Source organism: Caretta caretta, chromosome 1 (assembly GCF_965140235.1).
Source record: "Caretta caretta isolate rCarCar2 chromosome 1, rCarCar1.hap1, whole genome shotgun sequence".
Lineage (NCBI taxonomy): Eukaryota > Metazoa > Chordata > Testudines > Cheloniidae > Caretta > Caretta caretta.
The window spans coordinates 80729826-80745749 of NC_134206.1; the positions used below are offsets into that span (position 1 = coordinate 80729826).

Here is a 15924-nt window from a genome sequence, read left to right on the forward strand (position 1 = left end):
GCTTTAGAGGCATCAATGTTCTCTGTTCCTGTATCAGCTCAGTAAGCACTTCCTCCTCCTTCGGATGTACCTGCAAGTGTATTTAGGCTTATACAGTGGTAAACAGGAAAGCAAAACAAATCTAAAGCTTATATAACTTAAACAGCAAGACTGGTGTCCCTCAATTAAGCTGTTAAGTCTTTCACTATGAAGCCCTCAAGGACATTTTGTTTTAAACCGTTAAGTGCTGGGAGTGTGATCTGGGCTGACACATTATTCCTTCATTTCAAAGGGTTATTTTGCTTCCTGCATGGAAACAAACTATTCAAAGACCTTTCTCATAGGAGTGCATACAAAAATACAGTGTCAGAAATGACTTCTAGAAGCTGGGAGTGGATGATGGGATGAATCACTCGACTGCCGTTCTATTCATTCCCTCTGAAGTGCCCGGAATTGGCCACTGTCTGAAGACAGGATACTGGGCTAGATGGACCTTTGGTCTGACCCATTATGTTCTTAAATTTTAGATGCTGAAGGATGAGGGTTACATCAGTACAGTTAACATGGATATTGAGTTTAGATATGTGCTCACTGTAGTTCACTTAAGGTTGTTTCTAAAAATCTGTAAAATAAGGAAAAAAGTGAGTGAATATTCACTGACTCACTTATTGTGGAAATAGTGTAGGGACTTAAGAGGAGAAGGAATGGCTTGAAGCACAAGTATAGGTTGGGTGTTTCATGCATAAAGGTGGTTTAAAAAATAAAAGCTGCGGACACTTTTGGAAAGACTAGGCAACGGGGTAATCAAGGCTAGCAAACAGAATGGAACTTCTCACTTTAGAAGACTGTGTGTGTAGGCGTCCCTAAAGCATAAACTAAGAAGCACACTCTTTGTTGCCACTGAGAGTCCCCTGAGATCCTTCCCCTCAAGTCCCTGGTCACAAAACAAAATGTTTCCTAAATAGGTAGCCTGCGCTATCATGTTTCTAAAACCATTATTTTCCTCTCCTACAGGAGCCGACTGTCCTAACCTTCAACACAGTATCGGTACCTGCACATGCACCACCTATTTCTCGCTGGGGAAGAAACGTGGGAGAAGACGCTGATGATCTTGAAGGAGGCAGAAGACATGAGTGGGGGGAACCGCAGCAGAATGAGGAAGAGAAGGAAATGGAAAGGAGGAGACTCCAGGAGGAAAGGAGACTTCAAGAGGAAAAAGCCCTGCATTTGGAGCAAAAAAGGAAAGCCCAAGAACTAGAGCTTGAAAGAGAGCAAAAAGAAAAGGAACAACAATATGCCGAGGAGCAGAAGCAGCGAGCAGAGGCCGAGGAGCAGAAGCGGCGCATGGAAAAAGAAAGGGAGATACCAATACAGATGCCCCAATACCGAAGGTCTGCACTCACAATTGGGGAGATGCATTTACTTTTCAAAAGTATATTTTCAAAGATAATGCAGATGTCCTGAAGTATGTGCATATTAAACATATGTTTCTGTGACTATCAAGAGAAAAGACAGACATGAAGTCACTAAGCAGAGTCCATTCTGTGACAACCTAAACCTATGTCTCATTACAATACCAATACACATTTTGTACCTTAGTCCAACATAAGGGCCTGTCATCCTTACTTATATTGAGTGATACCTTATTTCGCTCATCATCCTACTGAGTGTCAGAGTAAAGTGCTATTCACGGTTTGTAAGGGTTGACAGAATCAGGCCCATAATTAAAGCTGGTGGTTTTGACTTTTAATGAAATTAGTTTATTTATTTGCTTTCCTAGGTTTTTGTTCAAAGGGGTTTATGCAAGTGAACATGACTGATAAGAGCTGGGCCAAAAACTTGAAAATTTACCATGAAAACTTCTGAGGTTATCACCTATCTCTATTGCAGGGGTGGGCAAACTTTTTGGCCTGAGGGCCACATCGGAGTGTGAAACTATATGGAGGGCCAGGTAGGGAAGGCTGTGCCCCCCCCAAACAGCCTGGCCCCCACTCCCTGTCCACCCCTCGCACTTCCTGCGCCCTGATTGCCCACCTCAGAACCTCCAACCCCCCCTGCTCCTTGTGCCCTGACCACCCCTTCCCAGGACCCCCTGCCCCTAACTGTCCCTCTGGGACCCCACCCCCTATCTGACCCCCCTGACTGCCCCAACCCCTATCCACACACACACCCTGCCCCCTGACAGGCCCCCTGGGACTTCCATGCCTATCTAACCCCCCTGCTCTCCGTCCCTGACCGCCCACCCCCCAGAACCTCTGCCCCATCCAACTGCTCTCTGTCCCCTAAGTTCCCCCCACCAGAACCCCCTGCCCTCTATCCAACCCCCGCCCACCCCCTTACCATGCAGCTCAGAGCAGCAGGAGCTTGCAGCTCGGCTGCCTGGCCAGAGCCAGCTGAGGTGCCTGCATGGCTGCGGGGGAGGGGGCTAGCCTCCCCGGCCAGGAGCTCAAGGGCTAGGCAGGACAGTCCCGCGGGCAGTAGTTTGCCCACCTCTGCTCTGTGGACAATATGTAGCATTAATGGGGAATTTGCAAGTCTGTGGTTCAACACTTCTGTAGAGATTTATAATGAAATACTGAGTTAATTATTTCCTGCTAGCTGCATGTCTGCATTCCTAAGTCAAAACACTTACTGCTGTTATCTTGCAGTGGTTTGACCAGCACAGCAATATGTTTCTATTAATTGTGGATTAAAGATTCTACAGTATCTTATGAGATAATTTATATTAGCTTAGATACCACAGCATATTAGAAATACCTAGTCTAAATCTGTTTATTTCAGACAATCTCTTTCCACTACCTTTTTCAGCAGTCTATTTTAAAGAGTAAAGAGAGTGGGAGGAAGGGACACACATTCCTTTCTGAAAATGTTTCACCTACTAGTGTTACAAATAACATAGAAGTGCCACTCTCAGTAAAATATCAGAGAAACAAAAACATTTTTTGAGTGTTCTTAAGGATTTGCTGAATAGGGTTGTGCTTAAGCATGTGTAAACTGCTTTGCTGAAGTAGGACTTTAAATGTATTAACAACAATATTAATACTTTCCGGTACAATTGGGATGGTAGCTTCATTGTGCTAGGCACTATACAAACATGTATGAAGATAGGTTTCAGAGGAACAGCCGTGTTAGTCTGTATTCGCAAAAAGAAAAGGAGTACTTGTGGCACCTTAGAGACTAACCAATTTATTTGAGCATGAGCTTTCGTGAGCTACAGCTCACTTCATCAGATGTAGTGAGCTGTAGCTCACGAAAGCTCATGCTCAAATAAATTGGTTAGTCTCTAAGGTGCCACAAGTACTCCTTTTCTTTTTATGTATGAAGATGTGGCCCCTGCCCCCAAAAAGCTGTATTCGTGCTGTAGATATACATATTCCTCTAATGTTAGAGCTTTGGTATCAGTGTTTGATGAGTGTCATTTACAGACAGTAGGTCTGACTTCATAAAAGATCTTTGAAAGCTGTATCTGTCATGCAACTTTGTTTCTAACTGAAACAAGAGCTGAGCCTCCTAGAATTTGTTTGCTATGTACATTTAGGGATCTGTTTGTACCTTATTTCTTCATCTCTTCCCAATTTGGGTTTGATATTTACTTAATTCACCTTATTTCATATATTTATTCTATTTTATTTTTTGCTTATAGACATTATGACCATTATGAAGTATCTAAAAACTTTGAAGATCCATCTGGCCACTTTCTTGCTGACAGGTTAGTATGATACTGAATCTCCAGGCAGGTTAGAATTTCACCTTTATATTACAGAGCCTTAGATTTGACAATAAATTTTAACCATTTTGGTGTGGTACAGTTTAGAGTCCTTACCAGCAATATTGTTTTGCAGTCCTTGTGCTATGCTTTCACCTACAGGAGCTTTGGCCACCTAATTTCTTTAAGTCATACTCCATTTGTAGCATAGAATGTCTTTCAGTCAGTAGATCTTTCTATAAAGCAAGCCAAGAAGTGTAAGGAGTTGAATGTGTGGGTGGCAGTGGACTGATGAGACTGAAAAACAATCTCAGCTATTACAGTGGTTGTGTCATAATGTGTAATATAACCTAGGGCACGGTTCCCACACACAAAACTGTGTAACATAATAAAAGATAAGCAGGGAAAGGAGGGGATAAAATGAAGGTACAAAATTATCAGGAAGCTGGTACACAAATTTTTAGTTTTCCCTTTTTTTAAACTTTGCCTATTTTCTGTTTTGTTTTAACGCATGCCTGTTTTTTTGCTATCCTCTTTTCTGCTTTTAATAAAAGCTTTTTTGTCAACAGTTACAAATGCATTGGTTCATTTAAATGCACAGTTGTATTTTCTTTCCCCTTTTAATTATTGGAATAACCCTAAAAGTTCTAAATTCCCCATCTCTGTAAAATATCTTCTATCCATAACTCTCCCATCCAACATTAATATAGATAGTACCCCACAGTTGCTCGTAAGAGTCATCTGTATATCTTTTTCAGCAATTAATCCAGTCTTTCAACGGAAATAAGTATGGCACTTGTGATGTCACAAGAAGAAACTCCAAGACCTGAGATGGTGCATCTGATGCATGGAACTGGGCACATAAATGATTTTTTTAGTTCATTAGCAGTTCTGAAAACTTGAAAATGAAATTCAGGTTTCGTTGAACTTAAAATTCTGGATTTTTTTGGTGAATCAAAAATGGTTATGGCTCTCTTCTGAGAGGGTGGAGGTTCAGTTCAAATCCCTTCTCTACTTTAAATAGAAAGGAGCGAGGGAGGGTGTCTCTCATCCTGGGTGAGTACCCTAGCCCAGGGCTAATGGTTGTATGGGAGGACTACCACTAGCTCTTCTTCCTCCTTTTCTCCTCTTCTTCCCCACCTCTCCACTTTGTGAATGGTGTTTAAATCCTGGGGGGGAAAATGGCTGAAACTATTTAGCAAATTCCTGTCAAATTGACAAATAGTTTTGGATTGACCAAAACTGCATTTTTTGGCAAATAAACTATTTGTCCAAAATATTTCACTAAGGTCTACTGATGGGTATTCTTTCCTCTTAGTGCTCTGTCCTCAAAGTGGTGAGGGCTTTTGCGCCAAATGGTTATGCTATGGAGGCATGGGGAGAGGCCAAAGGTGCTAGAGGCATAAGCACCGGTCTAGCTTCCTTGTTCCCTGTTGTAACTGCTTCTATAAGCAGTTGAGCATTTGTAACACCAGCTCTTCACCAGTGCAAGAACTGATCAGTCAGACTATGTTAGCACAAACTGTTAATATGGAGATCAGGAAGCTGTATACGATTATTAAGAATATTGCATCCAAAGGCCATATTGGTTTAATACGACGGACTCATTTTGCACTGGGTCGTGAATGCATACAGTGATGCTGCTGTAACAGCCCTCTGTAGTTTAAATATTGAAGCTGCTGCCCAAGAAATGAGCTCTTTGTTGCTTTTCTAAATAAACACCATATTTGTATGTATAGTCAGAGCCTCACTTTCATGAGCTAGAGCTAAGCATAGAGCAGCCAGGTACTATGTTAACTTTCACATTGGGCAGCCAGAACACTTTTGCCTACTATTCATTTTCTTGTGCATCTGATGACTTTTGTCAGCTAAAACCCGTAGGCACTTTCCTCTGCACGATAGGATCAATGAACCACAAGGCTTTCCCAAGAAACATCCTCAGGTTGCATGTAAGGCCATACTTTTCTTTCAGCAGCAATAGCACTTCCAAACTAGGAAGTGGTAAATACATCACATGTAACAAACTTAAAAATATAAGTATGCACCCAAAAAATTGAAACGGTCCTCCTTAGACTGGTACGCTGCACTGTCTCTGATCTTCATTGATATTACAGTCTAATGATCTAGGGGAATGAGGCAGGGACCATATTTACAAATATTTGTAGAACACCTAGGAGAATGATGCTCCACTCTGTAAATGAGGTCTCTGGGAATTACTGCAAGATTAGTACTAAATAACAATAGATTATACCGCTAGTGTGCTGAGAGCACAGCCTGTCAATGCTGACTAGTGTTGCCTCATTATTTCTTTATACTCTCTGTCTGTCTATCTGTCTATCCATCTGTTATATCTTGTCTTATACTTAAATTGTCAGCTCTTTGCGGGCAAGACCATCTTTTTGATCTGTGTTTGTATAGTGCCTAGCCCAACAGTGTCCTGCACCATGACTAGAGCTATGGTAATACAAGTTTTCTGTATTTATAGAAATAAATCTAGATCGACTTCAGAACTGGATGATTACCCCAGAAGTCAAAATGGTGAGGACTTTAATTGCTCTTAGATCTTTTTAAGTTGATTATTAACTGCATGAAAACATGAATACAATCAAAGGGTAGTTACAGCAACTAGCTATTTGAAGGTTAAAAATAATTGTTTTTGATTGCCACTCATAATTCAAGTATACATATGCTATATCAGATTTTTAGTAGTGTGGAAAATTAACCACTGGAATAGATTATCTAAGAGGTGTGGTAAATTATCCAAAAGTCAGTGTCTTTAAATTCAGAATGGATGCTTTTCTAAGATATACTTTAGTTCAAATTTATTTTAAAGTAGTATGGATTACAGTCAGACTGTAATCATAATCTATATAGTGCATTAATACTTTTAAACAGTTATGTGTAAGGCTGTATTTTAATACATTTTCTGTGGTAGATTGAATATAGAAACAATGGGGCTAATGTGGATAATAGATGTACGATATGCTAGTGCATTTGAATTGGGAATAACAAAACTCAATGCTACAAAAACTGGGGCACTATTCTTAACAAAATTGTTTTGCAACATTTACAATGTATATATGGGAAGAAAACAGCTGGAGATGATTTCCTGGGGATATAACAATGGCTTCAGTTTTCTTAAGGAGCTGCTAAAATATAAGATTACATACCATTCTCTTTAGAAATTATATTCTAGATATTTTATAATCTGCTTCGAGTATAGTATGTAAGGGAATGCGGGTGACTTACTAAAGACAATATGATGGAAGATACAACAAGCTACTTTACAAAAAAAATTTTGTACAAGTGATAAATGGGTTTGTGTATGCAAACGTGACTGTAGGTGAATATGGAAAACCATTAGGTGGTATTGCCCAATGGCTGTTGCAAGAGGAGTTAAACCGAAAGCAAAGTATGAAGACTCTGCAAAAGGCAAAAAAACGAGAGCTGGAGGCTACAAGAAAACAAATGGTTTATCAGATGGAACATGCTAACCCAGACCAAGGTGGGAGTGCATCTCAAATTGGCAAGAAGATCACTTTCTCAAATCACATCTCAATCACCAAAACTAATGAGATGACTAGACTTCCAGAAATATCTGACAAGTTAATCTGTACCAATAAATCCAATAGTAAATCTGTAGTCAAAGCAGTATTAGAAGAGGGACTATTACAACTGAAGTGACTTACTGTTTTGTTCACTTAAGTAGGCCTAGCACAAAGAATAGCTGAATAAAAACAAATTTCCTTTTTTTTTTAAAACACTAGTAATTCTGTTCATTTTGAGGAGAATGGCATTGTTTTTTCTACCTTTTTAAGATGTCAAGTAAGGACCAAAGGATGCCTTACACCAAAAGTTTGACCTTTCCTTCAATGGCCTAGATATCCCAGTAACTAGGTAGTAGATAAAATGCTTCCAGCAAGGGGCGTTTTTGAAGCAGATACATTTATAAAGCAAGACTGTCTCCTCTAAAACACAATAAATTTGACATTTTGAACAGGGAATAATTCCTATAATTAGAGGGGGTGTGGATTATAAATTCTGAAAGGGGAGAAGGAACTTGTTATGCAGTTGTGTATTCCGGCAGGCTTCCATTTCATTACTGGAGAAGAGCCTCTTTCAAAGAGGGAGGGGAATTCAGGCTTTTAGAGCAAAGGATCTTTCTGACTTTCATCTGACCTTAAAAGTGCAGGGAATACCCATTTGTTTAAAAGTAGCGTGATGTTGCACCATGGTTGATAAGCAGCTTTTGCTTGTCTCTATTTGATTTTTTTATTGTAAATTGCCACATTGTAAATTATGATGTATTGCTTGATTTGTCACTAGTCACATGAAAACCCTACACCTGTGAAAAGCAGGCTAGGGATATTTATATTGGGGGGCAGAGGAGGAAGCACAAAATAACTCATACCCCATTCTGGCATTATAGCCTAGAAGTACAGAATACCTGGTGCTTACTTCTGTGCTTTAACTTAGATTTTTGATAGTTCACTGCTAGCTTGACACTGGATATCTCCCTTTTTGTCTGGTGATATCTTTAATGCTTCTGATGTGCATGTTGTCTGGTAATATTTGTTTTAGTAATGGCAGTCAATATTAAAATGGTGAAATTTATACTTCATCAAATATTAATAACACAAAGGTGCATACTTTGCTTCAGTAGTTTTACAACACTAGTTTTACAATTTGCTTTTTAATTTTAGCTTTTGTGTTTTATCTCCCTAAAACTTGACAGATGTTTGTATTTTTCAAATTAGGTACAAACAACAAATATTTGGAAAAGTCTTGGAATGTCAGTGATTCACAGAAGGGGTCTCAGAAAGAGCCTGCTCAGTCTTCAGCAGAAATAGAGAGACAACATATCCTTCAGGAAATGAGAAAGAAAACATCACTACATACAGACAACAGCTGGATTAGGCAGCGTAGTTCTAGTGTGCATAAGGACCCTGTTAATCTTCACAAGAATACAATGAAGAGGTAGGAAGCTTGTAGAAAATTGTAAACTGAACTTTGCCTCTAGATAATATTTAGATTTGGGGCGCTGTAATGTTGCTTTGCAGCACAGATTGTAAAGCCAGTAAAGATTTTGAGCTAATTTGAGTCACAACATAGTGGGGTAAAACTTGGTTGTGTTATAGCTGAGATCAAATATTTGCAAGTATGGAGTATAAAGGTGGTGTTGTGTGAACTGTAAATACTTCCTCAATTGCTTATTTCTCCTTTGATATACCAGTAATGTGAATTAATGATTAATGTGCATTGTCATTTGTACATGTATTTGAGAACCTCAGTAATTTACTTTGTTCTCAAATAAAGCTTATAGATTCTGAAGAATAATTTTCAGTAATTTCTAACATGCACAAATATCTTGTAGGAAACTTCAGAATTTCTGTGTTTGTTGCTTGCATAGGGTCTAAACGTTGGGTTTGTCACTTAGGAAACAGTAAGATATCAGTCATGAGATCATAGTTGTGCCAACAGCTGGTTTCTGAACAATGTGACTGACTAATGGTGGGGAGGGATTGATCTATTTTAGAACTGGTATCCCTTAGAGAAAAATACAAACACCACCACTATCTGGTGTCATTACTAAATAAAAACAATTTGATTTGGTTCACGCTGATAAAGCTATACTGAAGTGTATTTTGCTGTTATCTTTCGTGCTTTAGCCTCACCTTCTTTGGTCATTTTTTCCCCTAGGGCTAGTGAAGCCCAGTTATTATAAACAGTTTGCAGCTTCAAATATTTTTAATAAAGGAATATAATAAAATATTCAGGTTATCAAAAATAATTATGCTTAGAAAATCAACCTTTAAAATAGATACAGTGAATATTTTGATACCTTGTGTACCGTGAAAACTTAAATATTTCTTTTTTGTAAAATCAAAGCATGATAAAGTGTTAGTTCATAAGAAGATATGTTTCTGGGCAGTAATATTCTGCACATAACAATTATACATTTCAGAGGTGAATCTTTAGATAACCTTGATTCCTCAAGAACAAGTTCATGGAGATCTCCACTTTGGACGAATCAATCTGCCTCTTCCACATCCTTGTCATCTAATCAAGATTTTAGTCGCTCTGCTGCTCCACTAGTGTCTACTTCGAACCGAGCTTACATGCGTACCCCCTCCTCCAGTGTAGCACCTCCTTCAGCCAGCTCTGGAAGATCAGCAACTTCATCCCACAGTTTCCCCTCAGCACCTTCGTCTGTACCTCGTGCTCAGTCTCCTACCTCTGCTTCCCGATCAGGAGCTCAGCAGCGGAACAGGTAAGTAGTTGCCCATCTGCTGAAAATTTATAAATAGCAGGCTGAACTGTGGACACACTCATACAGTAGTTACAGCGGGGTAGCTGGAGTCTTGTACAAGCTTTGCCACTGGTTTGCTTTGATCTTAGACAAGCTACTTGATCTCTTAGTATTGGAGTCTGATTGTGTGTGAAACAGATAGAATTATACTGTACTTCCACACTGGAGTGTTGTAAAACTTAATATTTGAAAAGTGCCTTGAGTTATCTAGCTGAAAGATACCATAGAAGAACAGTGTTATCCCTTCCATGTTTCTCAGAGCTGTTCAGAAAGTTTCCCAGGTGAAGCAATAAATCTGTAGTCACTCAACTCAAAATTATTTATGGGTTACAAAAATGATAATAAGTCTCCTTGTACTTTCCAGACATCACTTCTGACATGTATTGGTTTTGTAAGAATCTTTTGTTTAAAAAATAAATACATAAAATTTTAAGACCCACATTTTATTGACCACATCTCTTTTGCAGACATGTGGTCAACATCTTCTCAGGGAATTCTCAGGAATGTTCATGGCTAGTGATCTTGGGTAATTGTAGGGTAGGCCATTATTTTAATCCAGAAAAGGAAGTACTAATTACAGTTTATTTTGGACTGAAGGTAACCATGCTCTTTCATGTAATTAAAACTTTTTTAAACAAATGTGTATATGATTGTGGAAACTCATGCACACACAATTACATGCAATAGGTGTAATGAGACCATTGCAAAAGCATTCCTTCACCCTTCCTAGTTCTAGCATTCATGAACATTTTGATAAATTGATGCATTTTTTAAAAGCTAGACTACTTAATTTTTTTTAATAGTGTAAGAAAATGACCATTTTAAAAATGGCTGCTTCTCTTGTTCTGTCTTCCATTTTCGGATTTCAAATATTCCGGTTGGCCCATAGAAATTTACCTCTATAAGGCACATGTTTAAAGGAGTTAATGTAATGTATGTCCAGAACCAGACTTCAGTTACTTAACAATCTACAGAGAGTGGTACTTGGCAAAGGTTTTAGTAAAGTGTAGCCCTAATAATAGTTCCTTGCAGATAAGAAATGAGGCAGGAGCACAAAAACTATGTATCACTAGTTTCCAAGCTTAGCAATATCTGTTTTAGACTCCTCTTCAACCAGCATTTAACATGATAAAATAGTGCACAAGAATGCTGCATAAAATCTTATGTTCACTTCTGTTTTGTCTGTGTTTCTGTATATTTTTTCTCATTTAAATTTGATTTTATAGCTTGCATATTTAATTACAGAACATTAATTTTGATGTTTTTTCCTGATAACCTAATTTTCCGCTCATTACTGCAGCACACAGTCCTCTGTTTCAATGCTTTCTATCATGACAACATGCTCTTGATCACTTTTGTTTATATTTTAAACCTTTTCAAGTGGTTTTGAGGGCCTGAGCCACATTCTTGTTCTGTATCTAGGTCAGTCAGTGGGAAGAAAATATGCTCATACTGTAATAACGTTCTGGGCAAAGGAGCAGCCATGATCATCGAATCTCTTGGTCTTTGTTATCATTTACATTGTTTTAAGGTGAGAGCTGGAGAAACACTGTGAAGAAACGGGAACTAACTTGGAGCACGCATGGCTACTTGGAGTTCTGGTTGCAAAGGCTCTACTAATCACATGATACATGCTCCACTCATGTTGTGTGCTACATGCATATATCCATGCAACAGTCCTATCGACAGGCTTTAAGCATTCACTTTAATAACAATCAGAGGAGTAGTATTAAAGTTTTAACATCTACACTCCAATTTTCACGTTTTAAAAAAAGGCATTTTCAGAAAATGCTGAGACACCTGCTCTCTGAAAATCAGGCCACTTTATGGTGTGTCAAATTGGGCATCCAAAAATTGAGTCAGCTAAAATCACTTGTGACTTTGCCACTTTGCTATAAACCCCTTAGTAAGGGACAACACATAGATGCACTGCTCCAGGAATAGACGAGAAACTAGATTAAGACTTAAGTGTCTCTGGCCATTGGTTCCCCCCAGGCCAAAGGGAAGAAGTAATCTGTGCCAGCTGTGTTGGGTGGCATGTTGTAGGGGAAGGAGCCAAGGCTCCACCTACTTCTGTACCCCTGCACAGAAGGAAGAATAGAAATCCACACAAGGTGCTCTCCACTGCCTTTCCTCCATGTTATTTCCTGCTACATGGGTAGTCAGCACAGAGGAATTACCCCTTTGCACTCACCCGCACTGGCACATAGGAGGAGTTATGATCTCTTCTAAAGGAAATTGTTTTAGGATTAGTGCACCATTGAACAAAGTACTGCAGAGTTGAATTTATTATTTTAGATGTTATATATGGGCTTTTATCGATGTGTGTAAGGCCCTGTGGAACAGCTGAATGAATATATCTTAATTCTAGAATCCTTTTTTTCTCCTGATACCCTTGCCATCATACTGTAGCATTTTTCACATAGGCTGCAAATGCTAACCCCCTTGAAGACTACAGAACATTTTATTTTCTAAATCCAGCATGCATGTATTGTGAACGGCGATACGGAGACAGTCCATCCAGACACGATGCGGTTTAGATGTACATGTGTCTCCTCTGCCTGCTTGGAGAGTCCAGAGTGATTGCTTAGTTCACGCTATAGTAATGCATTGTTTGCCCACTATACTTAAACATTTTAATATTAGCATAAGAAAAGGTGGCAAGAATTCTGTTTTGGCAAAATGAAGCAATCTGAAGCTCCCGAGAATTCTTTTAAATTATGCATACACACTTAGAATAATTGGGCATAAATGCTTCCTGTCTTGAAAAGAAAGCTAACAGAATGAAAAGCAGATAGTGTTGCATGGAATCTGCAAGTGGCACACTCAAATGTTCTGTGCCAAAATTGCTGTCACCATTTCAAGAACAAGTTCTTTCCTTTTGTGCCATTTTTTAAAATTTTGTTTCTGAGAAATTGAACCTTAAACAAGATTTCGTGAGCATATCTCTGAATCATTTCTGTTTTATATGTTTAGAATGTGCATCTCTAATAGTTTGCTAGTCATCACCTTTAAATGATGTCTCATCTGGTTGGCTGCATTTTAATCTGCAAATAGTATGTTTGCTTTTGCTAATTTGGGTTTATGGTTCAGGCTTCGCTGGTTTTTATTATAAGCTGCTTATGTACATGTTTTCTCCCCGTGTTTGTAACAAGTTGCTAATTATTGATGTTTAATACAGTGCACAGCTTGTGCATGCGACCTCGGAGGCTCGCACTCAGGAGCTGAAGTCAGGATCCGAAACAATGAACTCTTCTGCAACGACTGCTATGTCAAATTTAAAAGTAAGGAGACCAGACTATCATAAGTGTGTGAAAACTTTATTTTCTACTTTTGCTCTGGGGCCCCCAGAGCCTGCCTACTGCTGCACTTATCAAAGGCTATTATTTTCAGTGCTAGCCTGGTATATTAGTGAATTGATTCATAAAGGTTTCATTTCAGTTTCTCTTTGTGGGCTGTACTCTCCGCTCCCTTAACATACTGTGCAATGGTTTACCATCCCGTTATGATGGATGTGCTTCATTCTTTACAAATCTGGGAAAGTGGCACCTTAGGGTGTGGCTACCCTGCAATCAGAGATGCGACTGTCGCATGTGTAGACATATCTGAGCTAGCTTGCCTAACGATAGCAGTGAAGCCGCAGAGTCACAGACTAGCCACTTGGGTGGTCCTGGATGGGGTGTACAGTCCGTATTGCAGCCCTTGCTTCTGTGGCTTCACTGTTGTTGTGGCTAGAGTATGCTCGAATAATGCCTTTGGTTGCAGTGTAGGCATACCCTTAAAGTCATTGCTGTTCACTAAATAACAAATCAGTCACGCTGCAAAATTGCATCTACTTATAAAACTGATACATGCACATACTAGGAAAATGATTAGTTTATCCTAATTATAGGATGTTGGTTACTATTTCCAAAGCTACTCTTTTTTGAATTATAGCCTCATGATTAGTTATTCATTTGGGAGTATTAGATCAGCAGTGGATTGATTTACTTGCAGGTTTTAATTAAAGGATGCGGTACAGAATTTTTTCCTTTATTCCCATTTACAAAAATTCGAACTTAGTGAGCTTGGTGCTGGTGCTTTGAATAAAAAGCATTTTTTTATTCTGTGTTAATTACCTTTTGCAAAAGGGAACTGCAAACAGATATTGATTAATGATGATATTTTGACAAGCATTTTTGAACTCAGTATCTTACGTTTACTAAAACACTCCAAAAAACTCTTCCTTAATTAAAACCCTTTTTTTCTATTTCTCCCCGACCCCAATAGCTGGACAGCCAACCTCCATGTGAAGCAACCATAAACATGAAACCATTGTTGCAGATAGAAGAGGAGGTGGTTGCTGGTGATGTAGATCTATAAATATGTATTTTGTTTGTGTTTTTTAAGGGTAACGTTTTTGCCTGTCTAGATTATGTAGAAGATGCATTGTATCTTTCATTCAACTTTAGTTATTTATGAGAATGTAATCACAAGAAGGAACTCTCTTGGGGGAAAACACATTCACTTTTTGAGTTCAATGTACTTAAAAGCACAAGGGAGAACAAACATTTATCAGTCATAACTTCAAAACATTTTTGAGGCTGATAATCAACTAGCAGAGTTTCCAATGGTATATGAAGAGGGTATTTTGTTTTTTATGCTCTTAAATGAGCACTATTGAAATAGTTAATATAAATATGTATTTGTGATTGCTATCTTTATTTTTGACATATGCTATGAGGTGAAGTCTCTAGAATAATATGAAGCTGCATTAAAATGTACACCAAAATGTTTGCTTTCTGTATTCTGGTTTCTAAAACTGTTTACTATTTGCTTTTTGAAAGTACAAAGTATAGGCTGTTTGCTCAGTGGTGATGGCATAATCTTTTGCATAAGAACAATGGAACCTCTTTGGAGGAAAGGAGTCTATTTTCTCTTTATAATTGAAAAATATAACTATCCGTTTCCCATCAAAGAAGTTAATCCAGAAAGTGGAGAATTTTTTGTTGAATTCCAGTACCTTTGTAAATAAATGTTCTGATACTGAATTTATTAGGTATTTCTTTCTCTTTCCTGCCTTTCAAAATATCCAGAGCCATGAATGGTGCATAGAGTGAATTTGCTGAACAATAAATATGATTGTTTGAATTTGTTTTGGTAAAACATTTCTTGTTTAATATTTACAATACCACCATGCATGCACAGGGACACTAATGGCTCACTTCTTGCTATATGCTGTTTCACTCACTCCAGATTGAAATGTAGTAGGTTTTTTTCCTGTCAAGCTCCATTTGTTTTTTTCTTTTTGAAACTTAGTACAAGTGACCTGACTGACCGTCTGTGTTGCATAACATGTGCTAGTTAATTAAGGATAGCTGGAAGCTTTGCTGAAAAGCTTTGTTGAGGTCACCAGGCTGTTTAATGAAGTGCAGAAGGTATCTCTGAATTGCTGCTGCGTTAGAGAACTCTGGTGGGATGTGTACTATGCTATCGTGGACAGTGGTTCTCAACATTTTTTTTACCAATGACCCTGAAATGGCAGAAAAATAATCTTGTGACCAGTCATATTGCACAGTCCTTGACAGGTGCAAAGATGCATAGGATTTGGCTCACAAGACATTTTTTGACCATTTGGTGGCTTGCATCAAAAAAAGGGTGAGGGGGAGGGAGGCACAGACTCAAGTCTTGTGCAGTAACACATCAACGGGCAGCAAATCTTATGTCAAAGCCCTCAGAATGTTTCTTCATCTGACTGGGCTCTGAACCTTAGATAGGATAAGGAGAGGTGAGTGTGCTGTAGAGAGAGAAGCCGCAGCTGCAGCAGCAGAAGGAAGCAGGGGAGGGATCCTTTCATAAAGGAGATGTAACCTTTTATACTAAATTTTCTGCCTTGGCCTGTTTTCTTAAACTGAGCCTGGGAAACAGATTAGCACAAATCTAGGCAGTA

The 15924-nt window shown here is 38.7% G+C and overlaps 1 protein-coding gene across 10 annotated transcripts in view; it reads left to right on the plus strand.

Moving 5' to 3' along the window:
- Window positions 1-15125, plus strand: part of LMO7 (LIM domain 7) — a 183605-nt gene extending 168480 nt beyond the window's left edge. For all 10 annotated transcript variants that reach the window (XM_048852398.2, XM_075129057.1, XM_048852419.2 and 7 more), the window contains 8 exons: window positions 994-1370; window positions 3623-3688; window positions 6171-6223; window positions 8443-8662; window positions 9651-9956; window positions 11418-11526; window positions 13177-13279; window positions 14265-15125. In XM_048852398.2, the coding sequence (XP_048708355.1) occupies window positions 994-1370; window positions 3623-3688; window positions 6171-6223; window positions 8443-8662; window positions 9651-9956; window positions 11418-11526; window positions 13177-13279; window positions 14265-14287 (1257 nt within the window). In that variant the 3' untranslated portion in view covers window positions 14288-15125. The remainder of the gene's footprint in view (window positions 1-993; window positions 1371-3622; window positions 3689-6170; window positions 6224-8442; window positions 8663-9650; window positions 9957-11417; window positions 11527-13176; window positions 13280-14264) is intronic.
- The last annotated feature ends 799 nt before the right edge of the window (window positions 15126-15924 follow it).